The following is a 13,884-nucleotide window of genomic DNA, read 5'->3' as shown; positions in this document are numbered from 1 at the left end:
TTCTTGGACACACAGACACATGGGTATTCCATGGTTCACCAAGTGTTCCAGCTTTTTCACATTAGTCTTGAACCTGTCTGCATTCCACTGTAATGCAGGAATCATTTTAATGTTGAAGTATTTGCATCTCCTCTTCTTTTTCTTTCCATATAAATATTGCACTTAAAACTGATGGGGATTTAGTTTTGGGGTCGTCGTGTCCCCCATGGCAAAATTTGAATTCAATGACTTTTAAATCCATGTAATCTTTACTCACAAAAAAGTGTCCAGAGACCTAGTGATTTTTCTTGGTTTGAGTTTCTTGAAATACTTCTCTCACAGTGAAGACAACATTGTTTGTGTTTCTAATGGTTTAATTATTATTGTAGCTTCTTTCCTTGACACTATTCCTATTTGGTCGCTTTCAGTACAATATTTTGCTGGTGTGTGTGTTACATGCATACATATCATGTTAATATTTTCTGTTTTAGTTACTGTACAAACTGCTGGTGTAGCAGAGTCTAAGCTTGCAAACAATTCGTGAGTTTCTACAATAAGTTACAGTCTGTGTCTGTAACTAAGTGATAACTGTGTATTACTGCTGTGTGAAGGATCTGTTTTAATTCCTGGTATTTTACAAGGATTCTTTCTTGGTGGAAGTACTGAAAAGGGGTGAAACCAGCTTCATGATGCTTACTGAGGAGTTACTTGAGAGAGAAGTATCAGCTTCAAAGTCTAAGAAACTAACAACAGCTGGAAGAGCAGTGTAGTGATCCCATGCAACTCTGTACTACATCTGAATGAAGCTGTTGGCAGAGGATGATGTGGTGGCCAGTCAGTACTGAATGGTCCATCAGGGTCAGCAAATTGAACTTGTAGCTGGCACATAAGGTACAGCACAGCTCTTCTTGATAACCAACTACATCCAGAAACTCTGTCCAGCATTTTCCCCTTCCTCTGTCCTGTCACTACCTCCCAATCGACGCCTCAATGTCATCTTCACTGCATGCTGCACCTCACTGGTGCCAATATCCATGTGTCACTACCCCAGCTGTGCACTTACCACCTCACCCTCCTGCATTCTTGGCTTGCAGAACCCCTGCCTCCCTCCAAGCTGCTACCTACCCACCCCCAACCACTCCTCCATTCTCCCCCATCTTTCTCCCTCTATCCACTGCACTTGATAGAACCCCCGCTCCAGTCGATGTGTGTGTGTGTGTGTGTGTGTGTGTTTGGGGAGGGGGAGAAGGAGGCAGGAGGGGGTGTTTCTGTTATTCTCTCATTTGCCTTTATTCTAATCCTCTTGTGAATGGGTCACATGGCTGTCAATTTGTACAAGCTAAATTTGTGTCGTGGCAGTTGAATAAATAAAAAGGAAGTTAAAGTCTACAGATAGAACAAGATAATGTTTTTGTGAATGCTTATACAGTGCCTAAATTATACAGTGTGTTTGAAGAAAACAGTTGCTGTTATGCATCATTAGCTTCCCATGTACTTAATAAAAAACCCTCATTATTCAAATGAGTATGAAAGTTCCATAAAAGCAATAGTAACACAAACTTCTGTCGCTATTATAATGGTCTGGAAGTGACACTAAGGATGCAAGGAGATGCTGTGTCTTTGGGAAGGTTCAGTTGATATATATACTTTGCAGGATAATATTGTAATTGAAGCATTTGCTGTTTATGCATATTTAGTAACACCTTTTTGTTATGGGCTTTTTTGCAAGGATGCAAAAGACATTGTAAAAGTGATTGGCTGTATAGAGTGATACATATTTTTAGCTTCAGTGTATGTTGCATGCTAAATGAGCTTTTAAATACAGGACAGTTTCTGTTGCAAGCCACATGCTTGTCTAAACAGTTAATGCTTCTGTGGATGTGCATGCCATGCCAGACTGTTGCACTGTTGTGCCATATTTTTTACTAGAGGCATGGCATTTACAAAAAGAAAAAGGAAGCACCGCAGCATGTTTGGTATGTGAGGGTGATTTTTAGGCAGATAATCCAGCATTGGTGTATACTGGCAGTACTGAATTGAAAGTCAAAATGAAAACTACTATCCAGATGTACTATTATGCCCAGATGCAGCAGTTTCAATTAAAAGGGATCTATTTTTTAGTCTTTTGTGGATTCAAGTTCCTGGTCATTCCTCCTAGATATTTTAATACAAAATGGAGTTAATCTATTAAACAGTCTTGCTATCTTCTTGCAATAGTGAAAACAGACTCCATATCATTTGTTTTACCATGCTAAGGTTTAGTATTTATCCTATGGTAGTTTGTCATTGATGTTATCAGTGTAGTAATTGATCTACGCAGGAAGATACAAATAATGATAAAATATTTGAGTTTCCCCAGTAGAATTTTGTGACATACAAAACCAAAGATCTAGGTAAGGTCACAGAATATATTAACGGCATGCTATTTTTTTTTAACTCTGCTAGTAATTCATTTTACGAGCCTAGTGTGGCTTTCGTATGGGTGCTCTACAAAGAAAGTCACATGAGGGACACGTTCCACATCATTACAAAATATCATATTCATGCTCTATGGAACAAATATTAATGTACTACAATGTAATACATTCTGCTTAGAAAAATGAAGCAGTATTCTATTACAGAGCCCTTTCTCTAAAACATTTGAAAGTATTGCTAGTTGATGTTTGGGTCTGCACTTAGTCATGATATGCTTACCTCCCTTTTTATTGAAAGATGTTACTACTACATGTTCCAGTTTGTTAGGAAATTGCCTTGAGTCACTGACTGATAACTCAAAGGAAGGAATGTTGGGTTTCAAGTCCTATCAGTATCAAGGTCATAATAGACAGAATGCAAGCTTGGATGGCGTCAAGGATAGGGAAGGAAATCGGCTGTGCTCTTTCAAAGAAACCATCTTGAAATTTGAGTGGAGCAGTCTAAAGAAATCATGCAAAACCTATACCTGGATGCCAAATGTGGGTTTGAACTGCCATCCTCCTGAATGTGAGTGCGTTGTGCTAACCACTGCGCCACCTCGCTCAGTGACTGATAACTCAAGAATGGTCCTGCCCTATTGGCAGAAGTTGCTAATACTCTGCTAGAAACAAGATAAGAGAGAGAAGATTTTGTGTTTTATCATGATATAAGGCTTTTTGTAATCTTCTTAGTGACTGTATTTTAGAAAATAATGACTGCTGTTGGTGAACACAGTGCCTGATTTACTTTCTTTGTTGGCAGGTCCGCTGCCACTGTGAGGAGGTAACTACTAAATGTAATAGCCATTGCTGTCAATGTGTCATCTATACTTTATAATCAGAAATTACAGTACCATACAGTGGGGGATTTACTAGCAGGCTGAGTAGGCTGGAGCCTACGGCAGCAGATTTTAGTGGTGGCAAATTTGGTGTCTTTTTTTGTGTCTTACAGACATTAAAAAGATTCATATATATGTGTCTAAATGTTAGTAAGTCCACACAAACAATTCAACAGGTAATATGTTCCACTACTTAGATAAATTTTTCTACAACATGGGTAGTAGTGTTGGTTTTGGCAAGAGGACGAATGACATGGCTGTTTGCTAAGTGTGACTGGCCAAAATGACTGCACAAGCATGGTGTGGACACTGCAGAAGCTGAAGCAAGATCATTCTATTGTAGGCATATGTCACATGGTGGCACTGAGTTCAAGTGAGATAGATACAGAGTGGTGATACAAATGGTGAAGTACCATCCAGTATTTACTTCAAAAACAAAAGAAAAGCTGCCTTGGTTGATTGTGTCTTGCAAATTCTAATACAATCTGGTCATGATAATTTGACAATTCATGCAGTGGCTGCTGGGAATGGCCTTGCCCACACATTAAAGATGTCAAAGGGAGTGGAGTGGTAATGGGGAGCCAGCATCTGCTGCTTGCAGCATATCCTTAGCAATGTTTATAGTAACACTTCATGTTTATGGGCAGATTAATGTTGGCACTCAGAGACAAAAGAATATGTTTCAGCTAGTGCTGATTTTCTCTGCTTGTACCAGCAGAAGTGCAATCATCAAGTTATTGTAGACAAACAATATGTATGAATATTTCTCTGGCACATTTTTTCTGGTTGGGTGCTGTAATTTTTCAAATTATTTCATGGACTGTATGAATAACTTCATAACATAACATCAACAATGTGTAAAAACTTATAGTAGATAAGTAATCATAATATATTATAATAAATCATTCATAACAAATCAGTAACACATAATTTAACTTGAGAAATAGCTATTTTGGAAGCTACATAAAGAGATTTTGTTTTTTTTGTATGATACTTAAATAAATTTCTTGTACATATGTTTGGTAATTATTCAGTGTCTTAAGTCTAAATGAAGGATACTGATAATTATGTACAAGAAGTAAAACTCCTATGTAATCTTTTTGATTTCAGTTCTTGGATAACAATTGTTAGAATGAGTGATGGGAGAGAGTGATGTAGTGGCACTGAGTATAAAATCAAAGGCCAAAATGAAAACAGAACAACAAGAAGAGATTATGTGTAAAACAATAAAAATTGTCAATTTTTTTAATAAGTGGTAGTGGAAGTGGTCTTGAAAGACCAGGAGCTTTGATAACATGCACTGACACAATACTATCTGGAAAAGATGAACCATATTTGAACTCTTCACCCCAATAACAACAGTCATCTATTGAAAATCTGCTTTTGAGAAATGGATATTTATGTTTTAGATGGAGAGGCAATAGAGGAATCATCAATAAGTATAACAATTGAAGATGCATCTCAGAATCAGATATTAAGTAGTGACCAAGGGCGAACAACAGTAAATCTAAACAAAGATCCAGCTTTATGGGAAATTGAAGATACCTTAAGGGACATTATCGAAAGGTACTGCTTCAATCAAAAGAAGTGCTGTGACTTCTCTAAAAGTGAAAAAAGATATGCTGATCAGTGTTGTTTCTTACCAGTAAGTATCTCTCAAAGAAAAATAAAAAAGAATGAAGTGTATGACTGAAATTGGTTGGTTTATTCTGAAAGTAAAAGATCTGTATATTGTGGGCCCTGTTTGGTGTTTGGTCCATTGGACAATAAGACTCAGCTTGAGAAGAAAGGATTTAATGGCTGGAAAAATTCAGAACAATGAGAACCTCAGCATGAAAACTCTGCATATCATAAATCTAGTATCCTTAGTTTGAAAGCTAGAAGTGAGATCAATGGCTGACTCAACAATTTTCTGCATGCTTAGACTGATGAAGAAATTGCTTATTGGAGAAACTTACTGAAGAGGGTTGTTACTGCCGTGAAGTGACTGTGTTCAAGAGGTCTCACTTACAGAGGAAAGAATGAAAAGTTCAGTGATCCACATAACAGAAATTGTTGTTATGATTTTGGAACTGTTAGAAGCATTTGATCCTTTTTTAGCCATTCATATTTAATCATGTGAAAATCAAATATCTGGAAGTACCAGTTACTTATCAAAGACAGCTTCTGATGAGTTTGTGCTCTTGGTGGATCATAAAGTCTTAAAACAGATTAATGACAAGATAAGAGGGGTGAAATATTTTTCCTTAATCATGGGTTCCTATAGCTCATGTGAATTAACTTACCTTTATCATTAAATACATTTTGGAAAAAGGTGAAATGTGTGAAAGATTTATTAAGCTCTTGACCTTGGAGTGATGTGAAGCTGAAGAAATGTTTTCTGCCATTATTTCAGAACTCAAAACACTCAGCATAAGTACTGCTCACTCTTTAAATTTATAACTACAGCTACACTGAATATTGCAGAGAAGGTTGTTGCTCGTTCATGTTGCTTTAAGAAATCTACATTTTTCTTTTGTAGCTGTCACACAACACTGGCAAAAATTAGTGTCTGAAATTGAGGAAGGGAAAGTGCTAAACAGAGTAAATCTGACATGTTGGTCAGCTAGAGAGGACACATGTAGAAGTCTGAGAGATTCTTGGCACAAAGTCCTTAAAACTGGAATCAATCATGAATGATTGTAGCAGAAAAGCCTGTAATGCAAAATGAAGTAACAGGAATATTTTTGAATTAAGAAAAGCTGGAAATTGCGGTAATGGTTGATGTGTGGAATGTGTTTTTGGAAAGAATAAAGAAAGTGAATGTTCAAATTGAGGCTTCTACCACAGTTTGATCAGTGTGCTGATCTTTATGAATCTCTTTGCATGTTTTTCATTTGAACAAGAAAATTTTAAGTATTTCAAAGGAAAGGTGATGGAATTAAGAATGTCAAAGCAGTATACAAAAGACTTGGGAAAAAGACAACCTAAAAAGGAAAGAAATTTATGATGAAATATTGGATGAAGGGATGAGAATGACTGTGAATGATATTTTCAGGGTTAACAAATTTCTCATCCTTGGAAAAAAAGTGAATTGTCATCATCAGCTCTTAGTGGAAAAAGCCCTTTTCTTGGAATAAATGTAGCCTACCGATTTACAGACCAATTTAGTTAAAGAATGCATACATTTTCAGTGTCACATTTGTTCTGAAAGAATTTTGGCACAACTAAATCTGGATCATTGGAAAGTCTATCTTCATTCCTGAAAAAACAGAATTTGCAAAACATTTATCCAAACTTGGAATAGCAGTTTGCATGGCTCTGTGTACACAATCAACAAATTATTTGGGTAACAGTAGCTTTTCTTGCTTAAAACAGGTGAAAAATTATCTAAGGCATACCTTAAACCAGGAAAAGCTAAACACATTAGCTCTTTTGTGCATAGAGGCAGAACCAATGAACAACATTTTGCATGATGATGTAACTTTCATAACTTACGTAATTTAATTTCATCATAATCATCAGCCAGATTTTTACCAGATAACTGAATATGTAAAAAAATATTTAATTATGTTAACTGAATGTACATTATTGTGTAAACAGTCTTAAGGCAGACCTTACCCTGCCTTATTAGTAGTACATGACGGAGCTGGTATTAGCTCATAAATATACCCCAAAACTATTTTTTGTGCAATCTTAACTATATTGTTGGGTTGTAAAAATAATCTAGGATCTAAACATCAATCCTATAGTTCACAATCATACTAAGTACTGGAAAAAGGTGGTGTTACTAGGATGATAGTGCACAAATCATAAAGTTACAATTTTATTGACAAAGTAGGGTTTTGAATTGTTGAGAATGGTAGGGATGGAAAAATGTGAATAGCCTACTTGTGGCCAACACCGAAATTTGCCACTGATATCATGTTCATAATGTACATGTCCTTATCCCCAGCCAAATATACTTGTGAATTATTGGTACTTTTGAGAGGTAAGATTAAAAACATAAATAAAACAGAGTAGTATTTACATTGTTATTTGTGTTGGAAAACATAGTGCAGGTCACAGTTGAGATGCTTACATAATCATTTGAAATGATGATACATTTCATAGAAGTTCACGTGACACAAACCAGTGTTTTGTATTAATAATAATAAAAATAAAAATAAAAGAAAAACCACTGTACACACTGATTTCTGGATGGTACAGTGCTGATGCACAACACTGAATTGAGATTTTTACAATGGTTGTACTGGATAATTTATTATGTCAATGAGAGAACCACAGAAATAATGATACCTATACATTATGTAAGAGGATCTTAGCACAATAAAATGCTTTGTATTGCAATGAACATTTCCATTTTATTTTATTTTTGGTATTTTAAGGGAGAGTGATGGTTTTATGGGAGTGAAGCTAAGGCATAAATTATGATATCACTTTTGCATTGCTAGAGGTCCAAACCACTACAAAGTTTAACCTATAAGTGTGCTGCAATTCTCGAGTTATCACTTATTAACATAGCAGAAGACTAATAATGTTTCCTGTAACATTACAAAATGTAATACATTTTCAGTATGTAAGAGTGACCCATATATTTTTTGTTTTTATTTATGCAAAGGAATGGAGTAGATATGGAGTTATGATTAAGTTAATTTGAGAGACTAATTGAGAATCGGTCAGCAATAAAACTCTGGAAACAGTACAACAGTAAAAATGTGAAAGATGTGTATAAGACTGCTGGCTGACAGCTGACGGCATGATTAGACTGCTGAGGGCATGCATTCCACCTGGCATTCTGAAGACTGTGCATTGGTACATTGAGGGTGCACTCTCCCAATTAATTGTATTTGTATGGCTGTAGCAACTTGTCTAATAGAGACACATGCAAGTTTGCCTTCAGTGCCTAGTAGGTGTGGACATTGAATATTGTCTCAACTGTAAGGGCTTCCTTTTTCTGTCAGTGGATCATGAGCTCATCTCTCTCATGAGAGACCACACAAATGAGAAATAGCAAGGCAGCTGAGAGAAATAAGAGTAAGGAAAGACAGCAACTGATAAATAAAGCCTACTAAGAATGTAGAGGGCTACTGAAATTCAGTAAAAAAGGAACTTCACAACTTTTCATTTTTTAAGCTTAGTAATGTTGAGGTTACTATATATATAAAACACACAAGAAATCAGTAATCAAATACACAAGGAATCAATAATCAAAAGTGATAACTATAATTGATTCTAAATAAATGAACCAATAACTAAAACAGATGTTGAAAAGAACTTTTGTACTAGAAAATGAAGTTGTAAGTCTGATAATGCTATCATTAGAGAAATTAAGGAAGTAAAAGGAGAAACATATACATAAACATATCGAGGATTTGCAAAAGCAATTACATAGTTGTATGGACCAGTTATAATGGTGAATAGAAGATGAGTTTCAGAATTTGTAAGTGCTACACACCAGACAGGAGAGAGTGAGGTAGGATGTGCTTACAAGCTGTGAGCAACTGCACACTCTTATGAGTTGAAATACTCACAGAGAAAGAGTATTTGAGAAATGAAGTACAGCTCAAAGATGAAAGGGCTGAAAATCAAAATGGTGTTTCACTGGTGAGCCAAAAAACAGGTATTAATCAAGACAGTAAGTTTGTCCTTGGTAACTACTTCTATTCTACAGAAGAATTTATATTTATGTCATTTTTAAAAGGCAGTGGGCTGGAATTACTATTTCAGTCTACATTTTTAAGGCTTGTAAGTGGTCAACATGTAGCCATATTTACATATCAGTGAATAATGTGAGTATAAAATGACTTGTTACACATTATTATGATTAAATGTACAAATTATTTATGTAATATGAAAGTAACTACCAATAATTTAAGGATGAGAGTGTATCCCTGATTGGGAAAGATAGATAATAAGGTTGATTCTCTGAAGTGTGCAAAGACATTTGTATAGAGGAGACTGATTGAAAAGAAAAGCTGTAACCAAACTGAAAGTTAGTTTGAACACAACAATGCTTTACAAGGCATGGTCCTGTTGGTGGTGAATATGCCTCTTCTTTCCTCTGACCTTTTGACTGATCTATTCAGTTTGTTATAGAGGAGTCACAATTTAATGTAGATTGCAAATGTGAGTACAGCTCAGTATTTTTCATATTAATGAACATTAGTAATGAAATGAATAATTAAAAGTTAAAAATTCTGGAATCTTTGAACTTAGAGTCTGGCACTTAACCAGAAGAAAATGTGAAATCAAATTGTGATCATCTTGACATTGCTGTGGTTGTGGGCTTCAGTCTGAAGACTGGTTTAAAGCAGTTCTTCCTACTAGTCTGTCCTGCATGTGGCTCTTTACCTCTGCAGAACTACTGTGGTCAACATCTATTTGAAACTTTTTGCTTTATTCAAGCCTTGGTCTTCCTCTACTTTTTTGACCCCCCCCCCCCACCCCCCTTCTTGGCAGGTTAAAATTGTGTGTCAGACTGAGACTCTATCTCGACCATGAAAGACAAAGGTCCTGAGTTCATGTCTTGGTCTGACATACAGTTTTAATCTGTCAGAAAGTTTTATATCAGTGCACACTCCACTGCAGAGTGAAAATCTCATTGTGGAAACATCCCTATATTGACTGACCAAGTGCAACAGGCATGAAACTCCAACCCAAAAACTGACACCTGGCACCTGTATGACACAATGCATGCATATCTGCATGCTTGCATTCAACATTCTGGCGTTTACACCAGTTATTAATACACCAGAAGTTCACATTTGCAGTGGCTTATCTTGTGTTTATGTTAACCTGTGATCTTGCAATGTTAATCACTTAAATATGTTACCTAGATAAATGTATTTCTGAAATATCATCACACTATTTTTTAGTGTTGCTATTTTTTTCTGTCAGTGTTTAAACAGAGGTTTCTCTCAGTCTTCTAAGGTAACCCATATTAAGTAAGAAATATTGGCTTATGCAAATATTCATGCCTATCAGGAAGAATAACAGGAATTAATTTGATTTATAAATTTAAAAAAAAAAGTTATTCATGGAGAGAGAGAGAGAGAGAGAGAGAGAGAGAGAGAGAGAGAGAGAGAGAGAGAGAGAGAGATGTCTTGGTTAAATAAAGTGCTACTAAAGCCAATCAGTTTCAACAGTTTACATTGTGTTACAATAGAGGACTGACCCATCATTTACCCACGTCTGAACCTGCAGGTGAGGAACATTTTATATTGTATCTGAATGCTTTTAAAGGGACAGTTCCTGAGATATGGGATGTTTGATTCAGCTGAACAGGGATGCTGTGTTATGATGGATGCTCTGTATAGTAGATTTTCAGACCTATGAAGAATCTGAGGCTACATTTAAAACCAAATATTGGTTTGAAAGCACTCAGAAAAAAAAAAACATATATCAGAAGTACTTAGTCTGAAACCATATGATCCAATCTGTTTGACTTCATAGGGCAAACATTATGGAAAAATATGGAAAGAGGGGAAAATCAGATAAGAAAAACTCCCATGCCTCTATGCGACTGTTATGTCCTTGGAGGTGAAATCAAACATGGGAGGCAGTAAGTAGATTGATCCTGTTTAATGAAGAGCATAACCTTAGAGACTTGCAAGCAGGAAGACAGGAAACTATAGAGGAATGTTTTAATTACATGTTTATAAGCTTTATAGATGAAACAATGAGTGACACTGTAGCAGATTTTTATAGTGACATGAGAGTAATTGATTGAAGACTAGAGGTCAAAGAACTTTTCTTCACTGTCTGTATTAAGATTTTGGGAATCATGGGCTCTACAGTAAAATCTATTAAGGAAGTGATCAAACTAAAAAAGGCTTGTATTGAGGCTTCCTATTTGCTTGACCATGCTCTGTATTTCACCACATTCTTTAGGTGACATCCTCAAATCCTAACATGCATTAATCTCAGGATAAGGCAACATACACTCCTGGAAATTGAAATAAGAACACCGTGTATTCATTGTCCCAGGAAGGGGAAACTTTATTGACACATTCCTGGGGTCAGATACATCACATGATCACACTGACAGAACCACAGGCACATAGACACAGGCAACAGAGCATGCACAATGTCGGCACTAGTACAGCGTATATCCACCTTTCACAGCAATGCAGGCTGCTATTCTCCCATGGAGACGATCGTAGAGATGCTGGATGTAGTCCTGTGGAACGGCTTGCCATGCCATTTCCACCTGGCGCCTCAGTTGGACCAGCGTTCATGCTGGACGTGCAGAGCGCGTGAGACGACGCTTCATCCAGTCCCAAACATGCTCAATGGGGGACAGATCCGGAGATCTTGCTGGCCAGGGTAGTTGACTTACACCTTCTAGAGCACGTTGGGTGGCACGGGATACATGCGGACGTGCATTGTCCTGTTGGAACAGCAAGTTCCCTTGCCGGTCTAGGAATGGTAGAACGATGGGTTCGATGACGGTTTGGATGTACCGTGCACTATTCAGTGTCCCCTCAACGATCACCAGAGGTGTACGGCCAGTGTAGGAGATCGCTCCCCACACCATGATGCCGGGTGTTGGCCCTGTGTGCCTCGGTCGTATGCAGTCCTGATTGTGGCGCTCACCTGCACGGCGCCAAACACGCATACGACCATCATTGGCACCAAGGCAGAAGCGACTCTCATCGCTGAAGATGACACGTCTCCATTCGTCCCTCCATTCACGCCTGTCGCAACACCACTGGAGGCGGCCTGCACGACGTTGGGGCGTGAGCGGAAGACAGCCTAACGGTGTGCGGGACCGTAGTCCAGCTTCATGGAGACGGTTGTGAATGGTCCTCGCCGATACCCCAGGAGCAACAGTGTCCCTAATTTGCTGGGAAGTGGCGGTGCAGTCCCCTACGGCACTGCGTAGGATCCTGCGGTCTTGGCGTGCATCTGTGCGTCGCTGCGGTCCGGTCCCAGGTCGACGGGCACGTGCACCTTCCGCTGACCACTGGCGATAACATCGATGTACTGTGGAGACCTCATGCCCCACGTGTTGAGCAATTCGGCGGTACGTCCACCCGGCCTCCCGCATGCCCACTATACGCCCTCGCTCAAAGTCCGTCAACTGCACATACGGTTCACGTGCACACTGTCGCGGCATGCTACCAGTGTTAAAGACTGCGATGGAGCTCCGTATGCCACGGCAAACTGGCTGACACTGATGGCGGCGGTGCACAAATGCTGCGCAGCTAGCGCCATTCGACGGCCAACACCGCGGTTCCTGATGTGTCTGCTGTGCCGTGCGTGTGATCATTGCTTGTACAGCCCTCTCGCAGTGTCCGGAGCAAGTATGGTGGGTCTGACACACCGGTGTCAATGTGTTCTTCTTTCCATTTCCAGGAGTGTATTACTCAGATAAAAACAGGAGACTATTGACTAGAATTATTGATGTGAATTAAGTTTATTAAATATTTGCTGATTCTTCCAACCACTCCATAATGTTTGGACCACTTTCATTGTACTGTAATTTAAGATAATAATATATTTGCATATATTATTGTGGAAAAAGTACATATGCCTTTCACACAAAACAGAATGTGTCTGGTCCATTGGAAGAGAAAGCATGAAGGTCCAAATTTACCATATTAAAAACAAGACAAAAAGAATACAATAAGCAATATTTCACTTGAAACCTTCCTGTCAGACTAAAACTGTGTGCCAGAATGAGGCTGAGACCTCAACTTTGCCTTGTGAGGTCAATGCACTTAACTGCTGAACTATCCAGCTACTCCTTCATCCTATTTCACAGTTTCCATGTACCAACACATATACATGATATTATGTTCACCTGTTGTGCAGGATCCTTATATATTCTTGCCAGTACTTTTACATACATTGTTCTGTTGAGCACTATGCATAACATGCTTGCAAACTCTTACAGCCAGTAAATCAACATCCTCTTACAGTCAATAAATCAACATCAAAATTAATTGAGTAAATATTTCCTAGTGTGCAAAAGTGTTTGATCTCTACCATTAGACTGCTTGTGATTTTCTTACATAAATATTTCTTACCAAAACAAGCCTCCTATGGCGATCATCTGGTGATGTGTTGCCAAAATAAAATTGTTTTAATTTATCACAAACTGTTTTTCTTGTATGTAGGTCTTTTATAAGAAGACTATCACCAAACACTAACTCAAAATTGTCAATCATGAAATCCATTTTTTCTGTATCCTTTAGAATTCCAGTAACTGTAAAACATAAAAATAAATTTCAGTTCCAAAAAAAAAAAAAAAATCACTGTATTTTGTTGTTAACCAGAATTTAGGATAAATGAGTACCAATTTTGTAAACAGATGTATTATTTTTGTGATTATTTTCATATGGCCAGCAGTAAAAGAAATGTAGTATTGCTGACAGCATTGTAAGAAAGTTAATGGAATCTCGGACGTTTGGAACTAGGGCATATGTCTTAAGGCATCAAGGAGAAAAGAAAAGGATTGATGGAGTTAAGTGTGGAGAACCAAAGAAGCTAAAAAGTGAAGGATAGGAGAGACGCACTATGTATGACTTGCAGGAGAAATCAAATAAGAGCAAGCCATGCCCCAACATTACAATATACTCTTAGCAAATATAGATTTTGGTAGCATTGATCATATGAAACTCTAGGTC

General features: G+C 37.7%; 1 protein-coding gene across 1 annotated transcript in view; it reads right to left on the bottom strand.

Moving 5' to 3' along the window:
* Window positions 1-13,884, bottom strand: part of LOC126327137 (esterase FE4-like) — a 406,577-nt gene that overhangs the window by 36,532 nt on the left and 356,161 nt on the right. The window contains exon 8 of the mRNA XM_049995826.1: window positions 13,285-13,463. Within this exon, the coding sequence (XP_049851783.1) occupies window positions 13,285-13,463 (179 nt within the window). The remainder of the gene's footprint in view (window positions 1-13,284; window positions 13,464-13,884) is intronic.

Source organism: Schistocerca gregaria, chromosome 2, assembly GCF_023897955.1.
Source record: "Schistocerca gregaria isolate iqSchGreg1 chromosome 2, iqSchGreg1.2, whole genome shotgun sequence".
Lineage (NCBI taxonomy): Eukaryota > Metazoa > Arthropoda > Insecta > Orthoptera > Acrididae > Schistocerca > Schistocerca gregaria.
This window is presented reverse-complemented; position numbering and strand designations above follow the sequence as displayed.